This window comes from Osmia bicornis, chromosome 15, assembly GCF_907164935.1.
Source record: "Osmia bicornis bicornis chromosome 15, iOsmBic2.1, whole genome shotgun sequence".
Taxonomy (NCBI): domain Eukaryota; kingdom Metazoa; phylum Arthropoda; class Insecta; order Hymenoptera; family Megachilidae; genus Osmia; species Osmia bicornis.
The window spans coordinates 8603676-8621422 of NC_060230.1; the positions used below are offsets into that span (position 1 = coordinate 8603676).

Consider the following 17747-nt stretch of genomic DNA (forward strand, 5'->3'; position numbering starts at 1 on the left):
TCTGAAGTTTTCAAAAAGCCGACTGATACAAAGTATTCTTACTTGTTACTTGTATAGTACTGTAATTGTTATAAACAAAATTTTACAAAATGGTAAGTATTGAATTTTATTCTGATACATAATTGTTCATTATTCTGTTATTTTTCGGTGGGCAGAAAGGAACTAAAGGTCTTAGAGCACGCCGCCCCCAAGGGTAAAGGGTATTGTAACTCTTGGTGGGGAATAAATTAAGAATTAAGAATTATTCTGCTATTTATGAATACATATGGTTATTGAAGAGGTTATCCTTAAATTGCATCGTCAAGCACTGACAATAGGATTTCTTAAATAATGTTAAGTTTGAGTTTACATTTAAATTAATTGATGTAATTTTAATATTCATTAATTGTAGGATTGTTTTTGATATAACACCATCAGTAAGCAGAGCGACTTGATTGCCCCTTCGTCGAATAATCTTTTACTATGCGTGTATAGAAGGCCAACTGTGTATTAGATTCAAATCTTTCCTGCTTTTCAGAATTTCAATTTATCTACATGCTTGGAAAAAATGTTGCCTATTTCATCTTTTAACACGTCATTATGTTTTGGAGTTAATTCGACTATTTCATACGGACCTTGATACCGTTTGGCAAACTTGCCTTTGCGCGGCTCGACCAGGACGTATGCCATGTCCCCCACTCGGCCTTAAAAGGACTTTGACCTAACCTTTGCCTTGTTTAAATTTTTACCCGCTATCTTCTGCATCTCGTAGAGACGATTGTTTAGATCACGAATGTAACCGTCATACAGGTACGTCGGTAAATCGTCGCTCGCAGGAAACGTGGTAGGACAACGTGCACGTCTTCCAAAAATAAGCTCGAAAGGGGTGAATTTAGTTCCTTCGTTCACTGATGTGTTATACGCAAAGATCGCGAATGGGACTAGTCTGTCCCAATCATCAAAGTCCCTTAGATAATGGGTGATATAGTCGACTAGCACGGCATGGATACGCTCTAAGGAGCCATTGGTTTGTGGACGGTAACCGGAAGTGATTATGTGCTGGATTCCGAACCTTTTTTGCTATTGCAGAAGATATTTTGTTTGGGAAACTGGTCCCTGTATCAGATAAAACTACTTTAGGCGTACCGAACTTTAATATGAGGTTTGTTACTAACGCGTGTGCTATTGATCTGCTTTAATGTTTGGTACTGGTACTGCTATACAGAATTTCGTGAGATTATCTTGAATTGTTCAAATATGGTAATTACCATCAGGAGTAGTAGGAAAGGGTCTCACCATATCTAACGCTACTTTTGTAAAAGGTTCCACCGGTGTATCTGTGATTACCATTGGTTCCCGCGTTTTATTCCTCGAATTTTTTTTTGATTGACAACTGGTACAAGAGCGTATAAATTCTTCAATTTGCTTGCGCATATTCGGCCAGTAAAACCTCTCACGTATTCTCCGTTTTTGTTACGCCCTTGTGTTCACCTACAAGGCTTCCATGCAATTCCGCAATTATGTCAGGTTATTGTCAATAAAGAGCCTTGGGGTGTTCATGAACACGCTCTGCCGTTCCGAAGCTTTCGCTTATACCGGCGATGTTATTGCGGGTAGCGCTTGAGTTATCACCACCCAACTCAACCTCCCGCCGCGGAGACGGGCCGGAGCAATTACGCTCACGGCGAACCGATCATCGCACGGGGGAGAAGATCCAACACCAGACTCTTCGTCGGCGTGTAAGGAGTTTTATTCTAGGACGCTTTTACTTTAACAAGCTTACCTACGTGGTCCCAGCTCAACCCACGAGGCGCTTCACGTCCACAGCCAGAGCCCCGTTTGCCACCGGTAAACCGGTGCCCGGGCCACACCACGGGGAGGAGGGGTTGGCACATGTCACCGCTGGGGCTGGCTGCAAGGCCCCGAACGGCATCTTTGTGGCCCCCGCAATTATGTCAGGTCTAATTTCACTCGGTGGTAGTTGCACGCGGCCATAACAAAGCGTAATTCTTACATTGGTGTCTTTGAAGATTTTCCTCAACACGCCGGATATCGCATCCTGCTGCAAAGTTTCAGTAAGGTCGTCGAATCTCGATATCCTGAAGGAATTCAGTTTTAGTTTGGATAACATATGTTTTAACTTTCTTAAAATCAATTCTAATTTAGGTAACGGTAGATCATCGCTGAAGTTTTCCTTCACGACTATACTGAAGACTTTGTCTTCAAGGTCGACAAGCAATTTGCTAACCGGTGTAAGGTGAAGATCGCTGCTAATAAAGTGCACATAGTTATCCCGATAATAGGTTAGATTTTCGTACGCGAAATTTACCGTTTTGGGAGTTTCGGCTTTCCGAGGTGGATCAAAACACGAGTAATCCAGACCTATCGGTATGTTTTCAACGAAAGTTGAACTCGGTGGTAAATTAACTGGTGCAGTGGTATCCTTGCCTCCTTGCATAGGATCTTGATCAGAAGTTAACTTATTGTGAGGTGTGGATAGAGCTATTAGTGGTGATGATGGAGATGTTGTAGGTAATTGTGATTGGTATTGATGTCTATCAGACGCAGCCACATTCCTGGCAGAAGTACAGTCACTCACAGTGAAAATCGTCCACCCGCAACGGGGCGTATATTAGTCTAAATAAAACAATAAATACAAATAAAATACAATGATTGCGCATATTAAATTATTCTACATAAATAACTACATAATATACTCGAAAAGCAAAAGATTCTGTTGAATAATAATTGAGATATATCATTGCAAATAGAAACATGTCCGAAATGAACCTCACAGTGAAAATCGTCCACCTACAACAACGTTTGATAAATTGCAATAGTTAATTGATTTTGTAATTTTTAATGAGTGATTCTTATAGATTTTTTTGTGCTGAATCGGAATTTCTAAACCATTTTCATCGAACTTTTATAGTTTTCGAGATAATCAATGTTAAACAGAAATTGCAATTATTCAACTTTGGAAATGATTTATGCTTTTACAATAGTAGATATTCAGGTTCTTTTTGCACGCAATAATTCTGTGGAATCTACCGAATAAACTGATATAAATTGTTATTACATTATAGACATGTTTAAATAATAATGGAAGTGGAAGAGACGCTTAAATCGCACAAACGTCGGTTGATATTTTTTATTGTATTTCAAAAACTAACAATCTAAGAGAAAATCTAATCATATCACACGATAGAGAAACACGTTAAAGCAATGTGTAAAAATTAGGTTTCTAGTCTAAGATTTAAGCCTGATAATTTGGCATAGAAGGAAGGAACATAATCGCAAAACGTACACGACAAATAGGTCGACCGTAAGCATTGAGAACTACTGCTGTCATCGCTATAACGCCATAGCTAATAGATATCTAACAGACTGGCCGGAAGGCGGCCGCAAATTTATTTAGTCTAACCTAACCTAACGATTTTTGTTGTGTTGGTTGGTCGATTAGCTTGGTCATCATCCGACAAGAAAAGGAAAAAGTTACAAAAAGTTAAAAAAAAATTGATTTTACATGCGACACCTTCGCATGTTTCTATAAACCTCCGTTTCTATAAACGGAAGCCGATATCGCTATGGTGTCAACGGCTGTTCGACACTTGAGGATGACGGTTGCTACAACGAAGATGGCTGTATTAATTACGTCTGTATAGCCAAAAGTATATGTATTGTACCGAAAGTTTTTAATTAATATCTCAGAAACTAAAAAGAAGCCGAAGATACCACTTTATATTTGGGGTCGTCTACCTGCTCCCAACCAACCCTCCAAATTTCATGTCGATCCGTGACCGGGGACATTCGGAACTACAGTCTAGTTGACAACCTATTTTATACAGGGTGTCCCGTAACGCATTTTCACCCTTTGAAGGGGTGGTAGGTGGGGCGATTCTGAACAACTTTTTCCTTTGTAAAAAAGTTGTTTGAAGCTTCCTTTTTGAATTATTAAGCAAAAATACTGACCAATCCGAGCGCGTATAGTGCGCGGGTTCAGGGACGGCAGCGTCGGCTACGAAAGCGAGGCTTGACGTAGATTGCGAACGAACGGCTCGGCACCCCATTGGCACAGTACAATAAAAAAATTGAACTGGTTGAACACTTTTAGTTGTTGTTTAAAATAAATACGGAATCTAATCTCTTGTCGCCTGTCATTATGTAAAAAAGGAATTTCTAAACATTCTAAACAACAAATAAAAATGTTTGAAATGGAATAATTAATAAAAATTTAAAAACAATTTAAATGAAACTTACCCATTCGTTCCTAAATTAACCTGCTTTGCTGAAAGCGGATAATTCCCGCTGTGTCGATCCTGAACATTCGAGGAGGGAATCCATTACATACGCAGAACAGCTGATCTCCAGACGAGAATATTGAACTCACTCAACCACATGGTCACTATCACCTTTCACAGAATTTTCGGCTGTAGTTCCGAATACGACCGGTCGCCGATCAAGATGAAATTTTGAGGGGAAGGGGGGGACCCCAAATGTAAAGTGGTATCTTCGGCTTCCTATTAGTTTCCGAGATATTAATTAAAAACTTTCGTACAATACATAGAATTTTTCCTATACAGACGCAACTAACACTACCGTCTTCGCTGTAGCAACCGTCATCGTCAAGTGTTGAACAGCCGTTCACACCATAGCGATATTGGCTTCCGTTTCTATAGGGTGTTTCATGTAAAATCCATTTTTTTAGTTACATTACGTTAAGTTTTATATTTTATTACTAATTCTCAAGGAATTAAACACATTTGATTTATACGTAGGTTAGGTTGAGCTAGATACATTTACACCCTGCCCCACGGGACGATATTGGGGGCACTGGAAGATCACGAAGTGCCCCCGGTACTGAGACGGATGACCGGGGCTTACCTACGGGATAGGTCAATCATGTAAGTATATGGGTCGGGACAGACGTGTCTATCGGAGGGACGTCGACGAGGGTGTACCCCAGGGGTCCCGTTTGGGGCCCCCATTGTGGAACATGGGGTACAACCCAGTCCCGGACAGTGTAAGCATCACGTGCTTTGCGGACGACACGTAAGTACGTGTTTGCCACCGACCGGGACTGGAGCAGGACCAGTCGTCTTGTGGAGATTGGTATGGCTGCTGTCGCAGCTGCGGTCCGGAGACTGGGGCTGATGATAGCGCACCACAAGACCGCGGCGATGTGGTTTTACTCGCCTCGGCGTGGGGTTGCACCACCGCCCCAGTCTTGGATCCGGGTAGGTGACACCAGGGTCCAGGTGGGTGAAGGGTTCAAGTATCTTGGCCTCCACCTGGACAGCCACTGGCACTTCGAAAGGCATTTCGACCGTCTTGCCCCCCGATTAGACGGGGTAGCAAACGCCCTTGGGCGGGTGCTGCCCAATATCGGGGGGCCGAGCGAGAAGGTTCGCCGCCTTTATGCGGGGATCGTGCGGAGCGTGGCCCTTTATGGGGCGCCCATATGGGCCGGGGCCCTGATGGCGTCTCGCCGCAGCGAAGTTGTGCTGCGGCGAGTGGAGAGAAGGATGGCCATCAGGGTCGTGAGGGGATACCGCACGGTCTCCCACGCGGCGGCGATGACTATGGCGGGTCTCGTACCTTTCAAGTACGAGGCGGAGGCCTGCGCCACGATTTTCTGGCGCTTGCGCGGCCTCCGCCAGGCTGGAGAAGACCCGCCAGAGCAGACGGTCGAACGGGAATGGAGGTGCTAGGCCCGACAGGATACCCTGGACCGGTGGCGTCGCGAGAATAATCGCGAGCGGCGCCGCTGGCCAGCGAGCGGTCGGGGCGGTCCTGCTCATCATCAAACAATGGCGGGACCGCGACTTTGGTCGGATCATCTACCGGACCACACAGGTGCTCACCGGGCATGGTTGCTTCGGTGACTTCCTGTGCCGGATTCGAAGCGTGGCGACGGCTATATGCCACCACTGCGGGGCGGGGCGGAACTCTGAGCAACACACACTGGAGCGCTGTCCAGTGTTTGCGCGGGCCCGTCACGCCCTGCGGTGCGAAATCTTCCAAAGACGCCCCCAGCCCCCCTGAGGAGGGGCCAGGGGGAGTGCCGGATTTTTACCGGCTAAAATCCCCACGGTGACCCGCACTGGACGCAAGGGGAGGGCCCCGGGACCTCTTGCAAACACACCGGGACCCTCGCACCCTTGGCGTATTAGCGCCCCATCTCGGATCAAAGGTTAGACCCTCCCCCTTAATGCCAACTCCGCCGACGTCGGGGGCCACTCCTCGGGCCGTGTGCAATGGCGACCGGGGCCCCAGCCCCAACCTATCACCCTGGGGGAGGCCGAAGCTCCCCCCCCCTCATCCTGTTGGGGGCGGTGGGCAGAATTATCAACGCCCACCGCCCCGTCCTCTTCAGCTAACTGTGAACAAAGGTGGAACATTACACGATAAGGCAACTTTTATTGCAGAATATGTGTTCGACAAATTTAAAATTAGTAATGATGAAAGGATGATAATTCATGATATTGACATTCGGCTTTGAGCTTTGGAGGCAAAAGATGAAATTAACTATCGTTCATTCAAAGGAGGAAAGTGGTGGGTTTGGAATTTTAAAAAGAATAATGGCATTGTGTCGCGTAAAATAACAAAATGTATCACACAATCAATTTATGTAAACACTGAAGAAATAGAAATAACAAGTATCGTATTTGTGAATGATATAAAACAGTTAATAACGAACTTTGGTGAAGACAACGTCTATACCGCAGATGAGAGTGGTTTTACATTAGAAATACATTCAGGACACGCATTAACAGAAAAAGGTGTTAAAAAAGTTGAAGCTGTCGTTCAATCTCTACCATCCCTTACGCACAGCTACACAATCTTACCTACCATTTCTGCAACTGGAAAATTACTCGCACCATTGTTTATCGTGTTAAAAGAGCGTACTGAAACTCTAAGACCTCACGTGCAGAAAACTCTTTTTCGATCAAGCAACGTTTACATTCCTGCAACCACATCTGGAAAATTAACATCAAACGAATTTAAAAATTGGTTCACCGACATTTTTTTACCAAACACAAGACAACGCAGCTTACTAATGAAGAACTTCATTAGAATATTCTCCGATAAAATCATGCTATAAAATTTACCCGTTACTCTTCATTTCCGAAATATGTAACATTATAAAACTGCAATCATTAACGCATAATCAATTATCATCGCCCAGCTTCCATAATCTTTTTAAATATGCGTGGTACAAAAGTGGTTATCTCCCTCATAGACCTGAACCATTTGAAAATCCAGTGAGCTCTTGTTATCCAGATATTGTAGATTTTACAGCCCGCTGCACAGTGTGCGAAAAACCTGCATTCCTGCGATGTGCCTGGTGTGAAAAGTATCTCTATTCCGAACACTTTTTTGATCAATACCATTTTTGCAGCGAATACGTACCATAAAAAATAAATGCTTATAAAACGATAAAAAAAATACAACAATGTATATGCGTGTGAAAGTAGGTTTATGTGTATTGTACACATATGATAAGATATATTACATATGTATATTATATACTCGATTAACACTCTCTACAACACTAATTGTAATACATTTTTATATCCTACTAATCAAAAATAAAATTGAACAAAATCATATTAAAATTCACAAATTCAGCCATAATGGGATAAATATTTTTGTTCGTATTATTGTTCACGCTTTCATTTTACGTCGTACGATAAAAATATACAAGGAGTTCGCACACATACGTGGTAAGTGATAACGCATCGTTCAGAGTGCAACGATAGGCGTGCAAAGTGCATGTATCAGTTAAAATTATTTAAATACCACTTTGTTCGACAAATTTCGCATACATATCTCCATTTATAACGAGGTTCCGGAGGCGGCGCAAAATTAAAAACTTTTCTTCTACTAAGAAGATCTTAGTTTAGGCGTCTGCAACCTATCAAATCGTTATTGATCTACCTGAACCTGGCACCCGACTTTGAAAAAAACAATTTTTTCCAGTTGCATTGTATTCTCCTTCGTTTGTACCCGTTTGTACCACTTTTCTTTTCGTTTGTACCCTAAGGGGTGAAAAGATATGAGGGGGTGAAAATAGCCTAGCACCCCACTTTAACATTTTTCAAATCTTTTTACTGGTGCTGTTTCTTAATCGTTTGTACCCGTTTGTACCACCTTCAGTTTAGTTTGTACCCCAAGGGGTTCGTTTGTACCGACTTTTGAAAAAACTCGCAAGGGGTAACTTCGCCATTTTTGAAGATTTTTCCAATTTTTTTACGGGTGCTGTTTCCTAATCGTTTGTACCCGTTTGTACCACCTTTACTTTGTTTGTATCCCAAGGGGTTCGTTTGTACCGCTTTTTGAAAAAAGCACCAAGGGGTAACTTCGCCATTTTTGAAGATTTTTCAAATTTTTTTACGGGTGCTGTTTCCTAATTGTTTGTACCCGTTTGTACCACCTTTACTTTTGTTTGTATCCCAAGGGGTTCGTTTGTACCGCTTTTTGAAAAAAGCACCAAGGGGCAACTTTGCCATTTTTTGTATATTTTTTATATTAATGACATAAAGACTATAAATATTGCGTAACTAGTATTACTAACTTCAAATTTACGACCTACAGTATTTCATCGTCTATGCGTTGATCGGAAACTCTATATGTAGTGGCTCGTTAAAAAAAAGTAACTATTTGTGATGATGAGATCTCTTATATGCTGAATAACAGAAAACAACACAAAACTGTTTCCACCCCCATAACATAGACGATGGCACATAAAAAAATATACGTGTTGAATATTTTTATAAAACCTATATTTCCCCAAAGTTTCATCAAAATAGGCGTGTTACACTTCGATACGTTTATGTGCTGTTGAGTCGCGAAAATAATTCTTTGTTGGAAACAGTAATGTTTTTCTCGATAATTATTTAGATTATGGACGGCGGAATCAAATTTGATGATAAGTGAGCAAGTCTTCTCAGATATACATATAGTGATCGATATTATCGACAACCTTGATCATTCATTATCGATAATCTTGAACAGGTAGTCATTAGAAAATATTTAAAGGTACTTAATATTTAGAACAAATATACGCGTTAATGCTTAAACAATTAGAAAACAGCACCCACAAGGAGATTTGAAAAATCTTCAACAATGCCAAAGTTGCCCCTTGGTGCTTTTTTCAAAAGTCGGTACAAACGAACCCCTTGGGGTATAAACGAAAGTGAAGGTGGTACAAACAGGTACAAACGATTAGGAAACAGCACCCGCTTTCAGATTTCGAATATCTTAAAAAATGGCGAAGTTACCACTTGGGGGTTTTTTCAAAAAGCGGTGCAAACGAACCCCTTGAGGTACAAACGGGTACAAACGATTAAGAAACTGCACCCGTAAAAAGATTTGAAAAGTGTTCAAGTGGGGTGCTAGGCTATTTTCACCCCCTCATATCTTTTCACCCCTTAGGGTACAAACGAAAAGAAAAGTGGTACAAACGGGTACAAACGAAGGAGAATACAATGCAATTGGAAAAAATTGATTTTTTCAAAGTCGGGTGCCAGGTTCAGGTAGGTTCGTTATTGGCAGCATCGTATATTCGGGTATTTTTAATTTTGCGCCGCCTTGGAAAAGGTTGAAATGTATATAGGTTTTATTAACCCCTTCCGGTACGATTTAATAATGAAAAAGTGTGCATGAAATAACCATTTAATTTTTATTCAAAAAAACTTGTTTCATTTTATAATTCTTACATATTCTTAATTAATATTCATTTTTACATATTGTTAAATGACATTAAAAACGGTAAAATTAAGAAAAAATCAGAGCAAAACTTTAATAAGGTATATGGTTAATAGTCTTCAAGCGTGTGGTACTTTTCAAAACACTCTGGTAAGTGCAAAGGAATCCTGCATTATTTACACTGCCAGGGAGTCTCACTTCTAATTTTATTCTTGTAACACACACGGCACCTCTTAGTAGGTTTTCTTTTATTCTGAGTTGAAGGAATGTATTCTGGAAAATGTCCCCATCTTTTAGCCTGCAACCTAGTCGGGGTGTCACTACATGAAGGACGTCCACGGGTTTTATAATCCGGTAGTGTAACTTTTTGTAGGATTTGTTCTGCTATGTCCAGTCGAAAGCTCCCAATTCCGATTTTGTTGGTATTATTGATTTTGTTATATAAAACATATGAATTGTAGAGTGCAATGTCAAACATGTAAAAAAGGTGTTGCCAAATTCAGTACACTAGAAATTTTAAACTAAATTAATTATCATATTCAACAGTATGCATGACGAGTGTAGCTCGTCATTGTGCCATATGGCATGAAAAATCAATGACGAGCTAGACTCGTCATTTTACCGGAAGGGGTTAATAGCTGTTGGGCATTTGTATAAATGAAATAGAAATTATTTCATTAGGAAATAGAAATTATTTCATACTTTTTAGTGCATTTCGAAGTCTGTTGTATTTTTTGTTAAAAATTATTTTATTCCACACTTTTTAGTGGAACGAGCCGTATTTGTAGAACGCCGTAAGGTGGTTTACCGTTCTTATTGGTTAATTGCAATAACGATAGTTTTTAACGATAACAAGTTCCATACATTTTTGCAAGTGGGATCATCGCGGATATATCTCCTACTAAATGTGAAAGGTTTCATCGCTATCGGTACATTCCATGCAGCATAAACGCCGGAAGATATAAATGAAGTATTACGTATTTTGCGATAAAAGTCGTTAGGAATTAAAAAATACAAAAATTTTTTTGCAGGACCAATTGGAAGATACACTCTACAAGATGCAAAATTTTCGATCCGACTGGTCCATCCGTCTCGCGGTAATCGGTGAAAAATGTAAATCAAGCATTACGTTCTTGCAAAAACATCGTTAGTAATGAAAAAATGCAAAATGTCTTTCTGACGGGACCAAGTGGGAGATATACTCTACAAAGAGATGTAATCTAAATAATTACCAAATATATTGACTTTTATAAATAACTAGGTTTCTAACATTTTCTTGGCATGGAAGAAGTCTTTATTTTAAATCTTTTTTATTTAAACCATTATGAACTTTTGGTTGAAATATTTTAGTAAAACTTTAACGTCTAATGTGAATAGAAAAATATAATATCATGGATTGTGTAGCATTTAATTTTATTATAAATTTTTACATATGTCCTCACATAAAGTTGTTAATATAGAAATGAGGTCACAAAATAGAGACCTGAAATCCTCTATGAACTTATAGCATTAAAGATACTACAGGGTGATTTTCTCGCACCCGGACACAAAGGAACTGGCGACAATGAACCCCTTGCCCGCACCATGAAGAGGTCCGTACACATACACACACACGCAGAGTCGTCTCGGCCCGGGTAGGTCCACGCTGGCAGGTGACAATGCGGACCTCTTCATGGTACAGTCAAGGATTCATTGCCCCCAGTGTTCCTTTGGGTCCGGCTGCGAGAAAATCACCCTGTATACTAATTACTCAGATGTATCCTATGTAATTACTGGAAAAGAATTATATTTTTTTGTATTATATATATATATATAATTCGTAATATATATATATATAATTTGTTTAGCTGCAATTTATCAATAATCAAGTATCATAAAACAAAATAAGTATTTTTATCGAATAACAAAACCATAAAAAAAAAAGTCAAAATCGTACGACGATTTTGCAGCTGATTTTTTAACGATATCTTATCATTACTGTCATAATAGAAATACTGAAGTCTTATTAGTCATCCTCATAATCAGAAGGAGAATTAGAAGATTTTGAGTTCTCATATTCTTCTTGTTTCTTCGATGTATTAGGATTTGAACGCTTGCAGGCAAGAATAAATCCTCTTCCAGTACTAACTTTCTTTGGTTCTCCATACAGTATGCCATTTTGTACATTTAATCTTTGCTGTTCGAAAGTATAATGTTTAATTAACTTTGGTAGGATGTTATTTGCTTTAAGATCCTTTTTTTCTGAAGCATTGGCACATGTTTTTTTTATTGACATATTTTCTTTTTGTTCAAACTGAAAACTATTTTTTTGATTGGTAATACTACCAATGTCATTTACTAAAGTATCTATCGACGCATTTTTGTTGTCTTTCCCAGAATCATTATTATTTAATGTCGAATTTTTGTTTACTGAAGTTTCATTGTTTTTATCAATAGAAATGTTCTTCATTTGCAAAACAATATTATCAGTTGAAGTGCTTGCATCATGAAACACTGCTGCAGGAGCGTGTTTAGGAGTTCGTAATGGTCCTTCACGTTCCTGAAAAAGGAAATATCAATAATAGGTAGATAAATCATAGCAAATTTAATTGGTCATAATAAAGTATAAACTCACTTTCTTTTGTTCAAAAGCACAGGTATCATTGCGGTTCTTATTGATGTTATTTTCTAAAGATGATAATCTCTGTCTTTCATATAACTTGAACTTCTTCTTTTCTGATTTTGACATGGCTATTGGTATTCTCAGAACATTTTTCTTTTCTGAAGCAGCAAATGGATTGTATGAAGGATTGTTCTAAAAAAAAAACAATTAAACTTTAGAAATAACATCTGTACAATAAATTTTAGTTAATGGTCATGAAATGCTATCTCTTAATTTCTCTAAAATTAATAGTTCCCATACCCCAGACCAATCCTCTACATCATCCACAGTAGTCTGTAGATCACATGCTTGTTGTATTGAAACTGTTCCTACATTTTGTTCTGGTCCCAATATGTTTTGATAACACTGCACATTTCCACTACTTGGACATACTGTAAGATGATGCTATGATAATAAACAATAGCAGTATTAAAATACAAAACGAATCACTTGTATAAGTTTATAATAACTGTACAAATGTTACAATTAAATTACCTCAAACTCTTCTGGAACCAACCGATGTGTCGCATCAAAAGGGCATACATCTTTCATATGCTTTGGATAATTTTTACTGCATTTGACTAAGTGCGTCTGAAACCGAGCTCTTAGTATACGATGTGACTCATTAAATGGGCATGTTACATAACTCTCAATACCATTCATTTCTCTGGAAAAGATAATAATTGTTTTAACTGTTTGCAATACACAATCATGAACAGTGCCATTGTTTCATTACCATCAAACTTTTACTTATAATACAACCAAATAGTAAATCATATAATAATACTTTAACTTAATTATCAGAGAAGTAAATTTGATAAAATGTTTATTTGCTAAAACGAAATTATTTTTATATCTTTACCCAATCATAAAAATTAAAAATAAACAAAGAAAAGTTGTTGCGCCATTACTTCTTGCGTACAATTAGGATATATACGTTACATTACCTTGGCTGATTTTGTATTTCTGTGAAATATTACATATAATTTTATTTAGATGATTTATAAATCATCGGATAAATGCTAATTATTACTGTCCAGTACTGTCTTTAATATTATTTGCTTTATGTAATATTAGTATGCAGCATTAGTAGCATGTAGGCCAGGTCGTCCAAGCACATCAAAGCTCCACTTCCACTCTTGTAAATCAGGCCCGCCAAGCTCACTCTTGTGAAGTTGATGCAAATTTTAACTCACCCCTGGACTTCCAGGCGGCGCTGATGTCGCTTCTCTGCATGCATAGCAGGGTTGAGCAGGGTTGAGTCAAAGAGCTCACTCTTTGGTTGGGTCATCTGAGCGGTTTCTAGAGTTTTTTACATTTTACAGTGTTGCGTGTCCGTTCACGGTGTATAGGGATTTCTGGGGAATTGGGCGCAGGTAAGGTGATTCGTGGAGCGCGAAGGCGCTCCGCTCGCAAGGCGCGAAAATAAAACAAATAAACTATGTTCACTGTTGATTATAGTTTAATCTCAAGAACTTAATCAAGCTGTTTCAATCAAGTATGATATTGATTTTCGGCGTGAGAACAACTTTGCAGAGTCAAGCGACAAAATCATTCTGAACGTTCTACGCTTAGCGGAGGAGATCTTCGCGCGTCGTCGGTCGATTCCCCTTCCTTGATGGATCCTGGATCCTCCCTCAGGATCATCCCTCGTCCAATGGTGGAGGAGTCCACCCCGTCTCGCGTGGGCCCCTTCTCCTGGCTGTGGTCCACCCTCAGGCGCGTGGAAGTGGAGGCGCTCCGCCAAGACGCTAGAACGTTGCAGCGCACATGTGCTACGAGAAAGCGTGGGACCCAGAGAAAATAGGAAAAGACAAGACCTTGTACTTGCCAAAGGCAACTCTTGAGGAAATTTACGACCCTCTTAAAGTGCATGAAAAGACAGGATATCGAAAAAGACTTCGTTACTTTTAAGGACCGTTCGTGACTTGGTCGAAAACAACGAATTAGCTATAGTCTATCATAAATTAGTCTTTTAGGAATTTACTAAGTGAAACTATTCCATTCTCTGGATTTCCGGCCTTCTCTCAGCTCGATCACCCACGTCGAGGGGTTTACAACTTTGGCTTTGTTTATTTTATAATATGAGCGTACACGCAGATGGTTTAAACTCCGCTCTTAATTTATAGCCATCGATACAAAAGGTCCTTGAAGAACATTCGAGACATATCGATACAATAGCCTATCGATAAATATTCCCATGTCAATGTTGCCATATCACTCTAAACATATTCACGTGATAACGTTTCACGTTACACATTCAATATTCTTTACAACCTAGTTCACCATTTATTCCGCTCCATACAGCCTAGTTCACAATTCATTTTGAATCTATGTTCTCTTATACCGGCGAGGATTGCAACAGTATTAAAGACAGTACTTACTTGACAATAATAATTAGCAATTATTTCATGATTTATAAATCATCTGAATAGAATTATATGTAATATTTCATAGAAATACAAAATCAGCTAAGGTAATGTAGCGTCTGTAACATAATTATACGCAAAAAGTAATTGCCCAACAACTTTTCTTTACACTTTACAGAACACACCCAGTCTCTGTAACCATTTCATCGGCTTTTAGAACGAACTTTGACTGTGTTTCTGAAGTTTTCAAAAAGTCGACTGATATAAAGTTTCTTACTTGTCACTATCAATACATTAACGTTACTTGTATAGTACTGTAATTATTATAAACAGAATTTTACAAAATGGTAAGTATTAAACTTTATTTTGATATATAATTGTTCATTATTGTGGTATTTATGAATATGGTTATTGAAGAGGTTACCTTTAAATTGCATTGTCATGCACATAAAGGATTTCTTAAATAATATTAAGTTTGAGTTTACATTTAAATTAATTGATGTAATTTTAATATCCATTAATTGTAGAATTATTTGAGATATTACACAATCTGACTAAAGAATAAAAATTACCAAACATAAATAAAAAAGAAATCCTGTGTCATGAAAATACTATAACAAAATTTTTAAATGTAAAAAGCTTCAGTACTTAAATATGAAATGCATATTTAATTAATATTATTGCTTACAGGCACGTAGATATGATACACGTACAACAATCTTTTCTCCAGAGGGTCGTCTTTACCAAGTAGAATATGCTATGGAAGCTATAAGCCATGCAGGTACCTGTGTTGGTATTTTAGCCACTGATGGTGTACTGCTGGTAGCTGAAAGACGCAATACAAATAAACTTTTAGATGAACTACACTATTCTGAAAAAATTTACAAACTTAATAATGATATTGTGTGTTGTGTGGCTGGTATCACTTCTGATGCTAATGTATTAACAAATGAATTACGTCTAATCGCACAACGTTATTTATTACAATATGGAGAACCAATTCCTTGCGAACAACTTGTTTCTTGGCTCTGTGATGTAAAACAAGCATATACACAGTATGGTGGAAAAAGACCTTTTGGTGTTTCAATTTTATACATGGGATGGGATAAACATTATGGATATCAATTGTATCAATCAGATCCAAGTGGAAATTATGGAGGATGGAAAGCAACTTGCATTGGACATAATTCTGCAGCTGCAGTGTCTTCATTAAAGCAGGAATATGATAATAATAACATAACACTAGCAGATGCTAAGGCATTAGCCATAAAGGTACTATCAAAGACCTTAGATTTGAATAAATTATCAGGAGATAAAGGTAAATATTTTTGATACAATGCTTTTGGAATATCAAATTCTATGGCTACATAATTTTTTAATTATCTATTCATTTATTTCAGTGGAAATAGTCACGTTGACTAGAGAAAACAGCAAAACTGTGACTAGGATTCTTCCTGTAAATGAGGTTGATGCTTTAATTGCAGAACACGATCGTATAGAAGCACTTGCTGAACAAGCCAAGAAAGAGAAACAAAAATTGTAGAAGAAAAAATACACATGTATTTTTTTTTTATCCTTATATTATTGTTTATAAAAATATTGTCCTGAATATTAAGCTGGTTTTGTTTGCACAATCCATTGAGTGTTAAAAGAATAATAAGAGATAAATAGGAAAATGATAAATCCAATGTTCTATGTACTTCCATAAATGCATTCTCTTTAAAATTTGTATTTAATATATTAATCTAACATTCTTACTTAAATCATTATCTCTATATTAAAATTTGAAAATATTGATTTATAAAGATATAGGAGCCATATATAGGAATTAATAAAGACTATATATATATATGTATATATATAGGTATCTAATTATTGTCTTACATGATTTTTACAAAAAAAATGTAATAAAAAAATTTATAAAAAGAAAGTAAAAAGGAATAATTTATATTTAAAAGAATTCATTAAATAAATTGATTTTCAATATTGTGTTAATCACAAACAAATTTCTTTCAACAGTTATGAAAATAACCTAACCTATATAAATATAACAGCTAATATACAGAATCAAATGTAATAAAACTTTATCAAAACCTAAAGCTTGAAAATTTTTGATAGTTCAATAAAATACAATGATTTAATAATATTTTCCAATAACAAAATGCAAAAATATACGGTATATTTAAGATATACATCGTGATACTGGAATGTGTTATATGACCACATAATTTTTATTATTAAAAATAAAGGAATGAATTTAAAAATAAATATATGGTACTAGATTGTTTATTGAATAATAAAAATTATGAAAAAAAGAAAAAAAAGTTATGAGTCGAGTCATATCGACCAGGCTGTCAATACGGTCCCACTCCCGGACGCGATCCCACTACTGCCCGCCACGGAGACTTTTGGCTGCTGGGTTTCCCCTCTGGCCCGGTTCGCCTCTCCTTAGCCAACCTGGCCATCCCGGATTCCTCCAGGATGTCCATATTGATGGCGAGCTTAGTGCGGACGCCCAGTCAACGTGAGTCCCGCACCAACAGGTACCCCCGACCTCAGACCCTCCGTCATAACCAGCCTCCGAGTAGCCGGATTACAGGAGCCGCCACACTCCCAGCTGACAACCTTTGCTACTAATCATCTACTTTAGCTACCACATCGTGACCAAAGGTCGTAGATCTATCCTCTATGGGATGAATCCTAGGTCCTAACAATATAGATTTACCCCCTTAAACTTACAAATTTTACAATTTCTGGTGCCTACGATGGACTTTGAAAAATAGTCCAAGACTCAATGTATTAAACCTACGATATTTTTTTGTTAAAATAAGAACATTATATGTACAGAAAGGTTTGTAAATCAAAACAAATTTAAAATGATAAATTAAACTTCGCTTTAGGATATATTAGACATAAAAGTGAAATGGTAATTTCAATGTATAAATAATGAAACATTATGTTTAATTATTGAAATAAGTGAACATTTATGTTAAGAACTTGAATATTTATCCCTTGTGTGCGTACAACATACAATCTTTTGGAAAAGC

General features: G+C 37.9%; 2 protein-coding genes across 3 annotated transcripts; one reads left to right on the top strand and one right to left on the bottom strand.

Moving 5' to 3' along the window:
• The first annotated feature begins 43 nt into the window (after positions 1-43).
• LOC114876478 (proteasome subunit alpha type-4) lies at positions 44-16425 on the top strand. Of its 2 annotated transcripts, none has more exons than XM_046288819.1 (3): positions 44-92; positions 15391-16018; positions 16101-16425. In XM_046288819.1, the coding sequence occupies exons 1-3, from the start codon at positions 90-92 to the stop codon at positions 16241-16243; spliced, it is 774 nt and encodes a 257-aa protein (XP_046144775.1). In that variant the 5' UTR covers positions 44-89; the 3' UTR covers positions 16244-16425. The 2 variants fall into 2 exon arrangements, with proteins under 2 accessions (XP_046144775.1, XP_029043814.1); XM_029187981.2 differs by lacking the exon at positions 44-92 and adding an exon at positions 14829-15047.
• On the bottom strand, positions 11087-13508 carry LOC114876476. Its single transcript, XM_029187980.2, has 5 exons — positions 13279-13508; positions 12827-12998; positions 12593-12736; positions 12305-12484; positions 11087-12229 (listed from the first exon to the last, which is right to left on the bottom strand). The coding sequence occupies exons 2-5, from the start codon at positions 12992-12994 to the stop codon at positions 11696-11698; spliced, it is 1026 nt and encodes a 341-aa protein (XP_029043813.1). The 5' UTR covers positions 12995-12998; positions 13279-13508; the 3' UTR covers positions 11087-11695.
• Positions 16426-17747: the final 1322 nt, after the last annotated feature.

What these genes read in the sequence shown, in the direction of transcription:
- LOC114876478 (XM_046288819.1), top strand. An exon ending in TAAATTATCAGGAGATAAAG is followed by an intron (nt 16,019 to 16,100) that starts GTAAATATTTTT and finishes CATTTATTTCAG; the next exon opens with TGGAAATAGTCACGTTGACT.
- LOC114876476 (XM_029187980.2), bottom strand. Translation starts at nt 12,994, where the DNA reads ATGAATGGTATTGAGAGTTATGTAACATGCCCATTTAATGAGTCACAT. An exon ending in TGGTTCCAGAAGAGTTTGAG is followed by an intron (nt 12,737 to 12,826) that starts GTAATTTAATTG and finishes TTATTATCATAG; the next exon opens with CATCATCTTACAGTATGTCC. An exon ending in GTGCTTTTGAACAAAAGAAA is followed by an intron (nt 12,230 to 12,304) that starts GTGAGTTTATAC and finishes TTCCTTTTTCAG; the next exon opens with GAACGTGAAGGACCATTACG.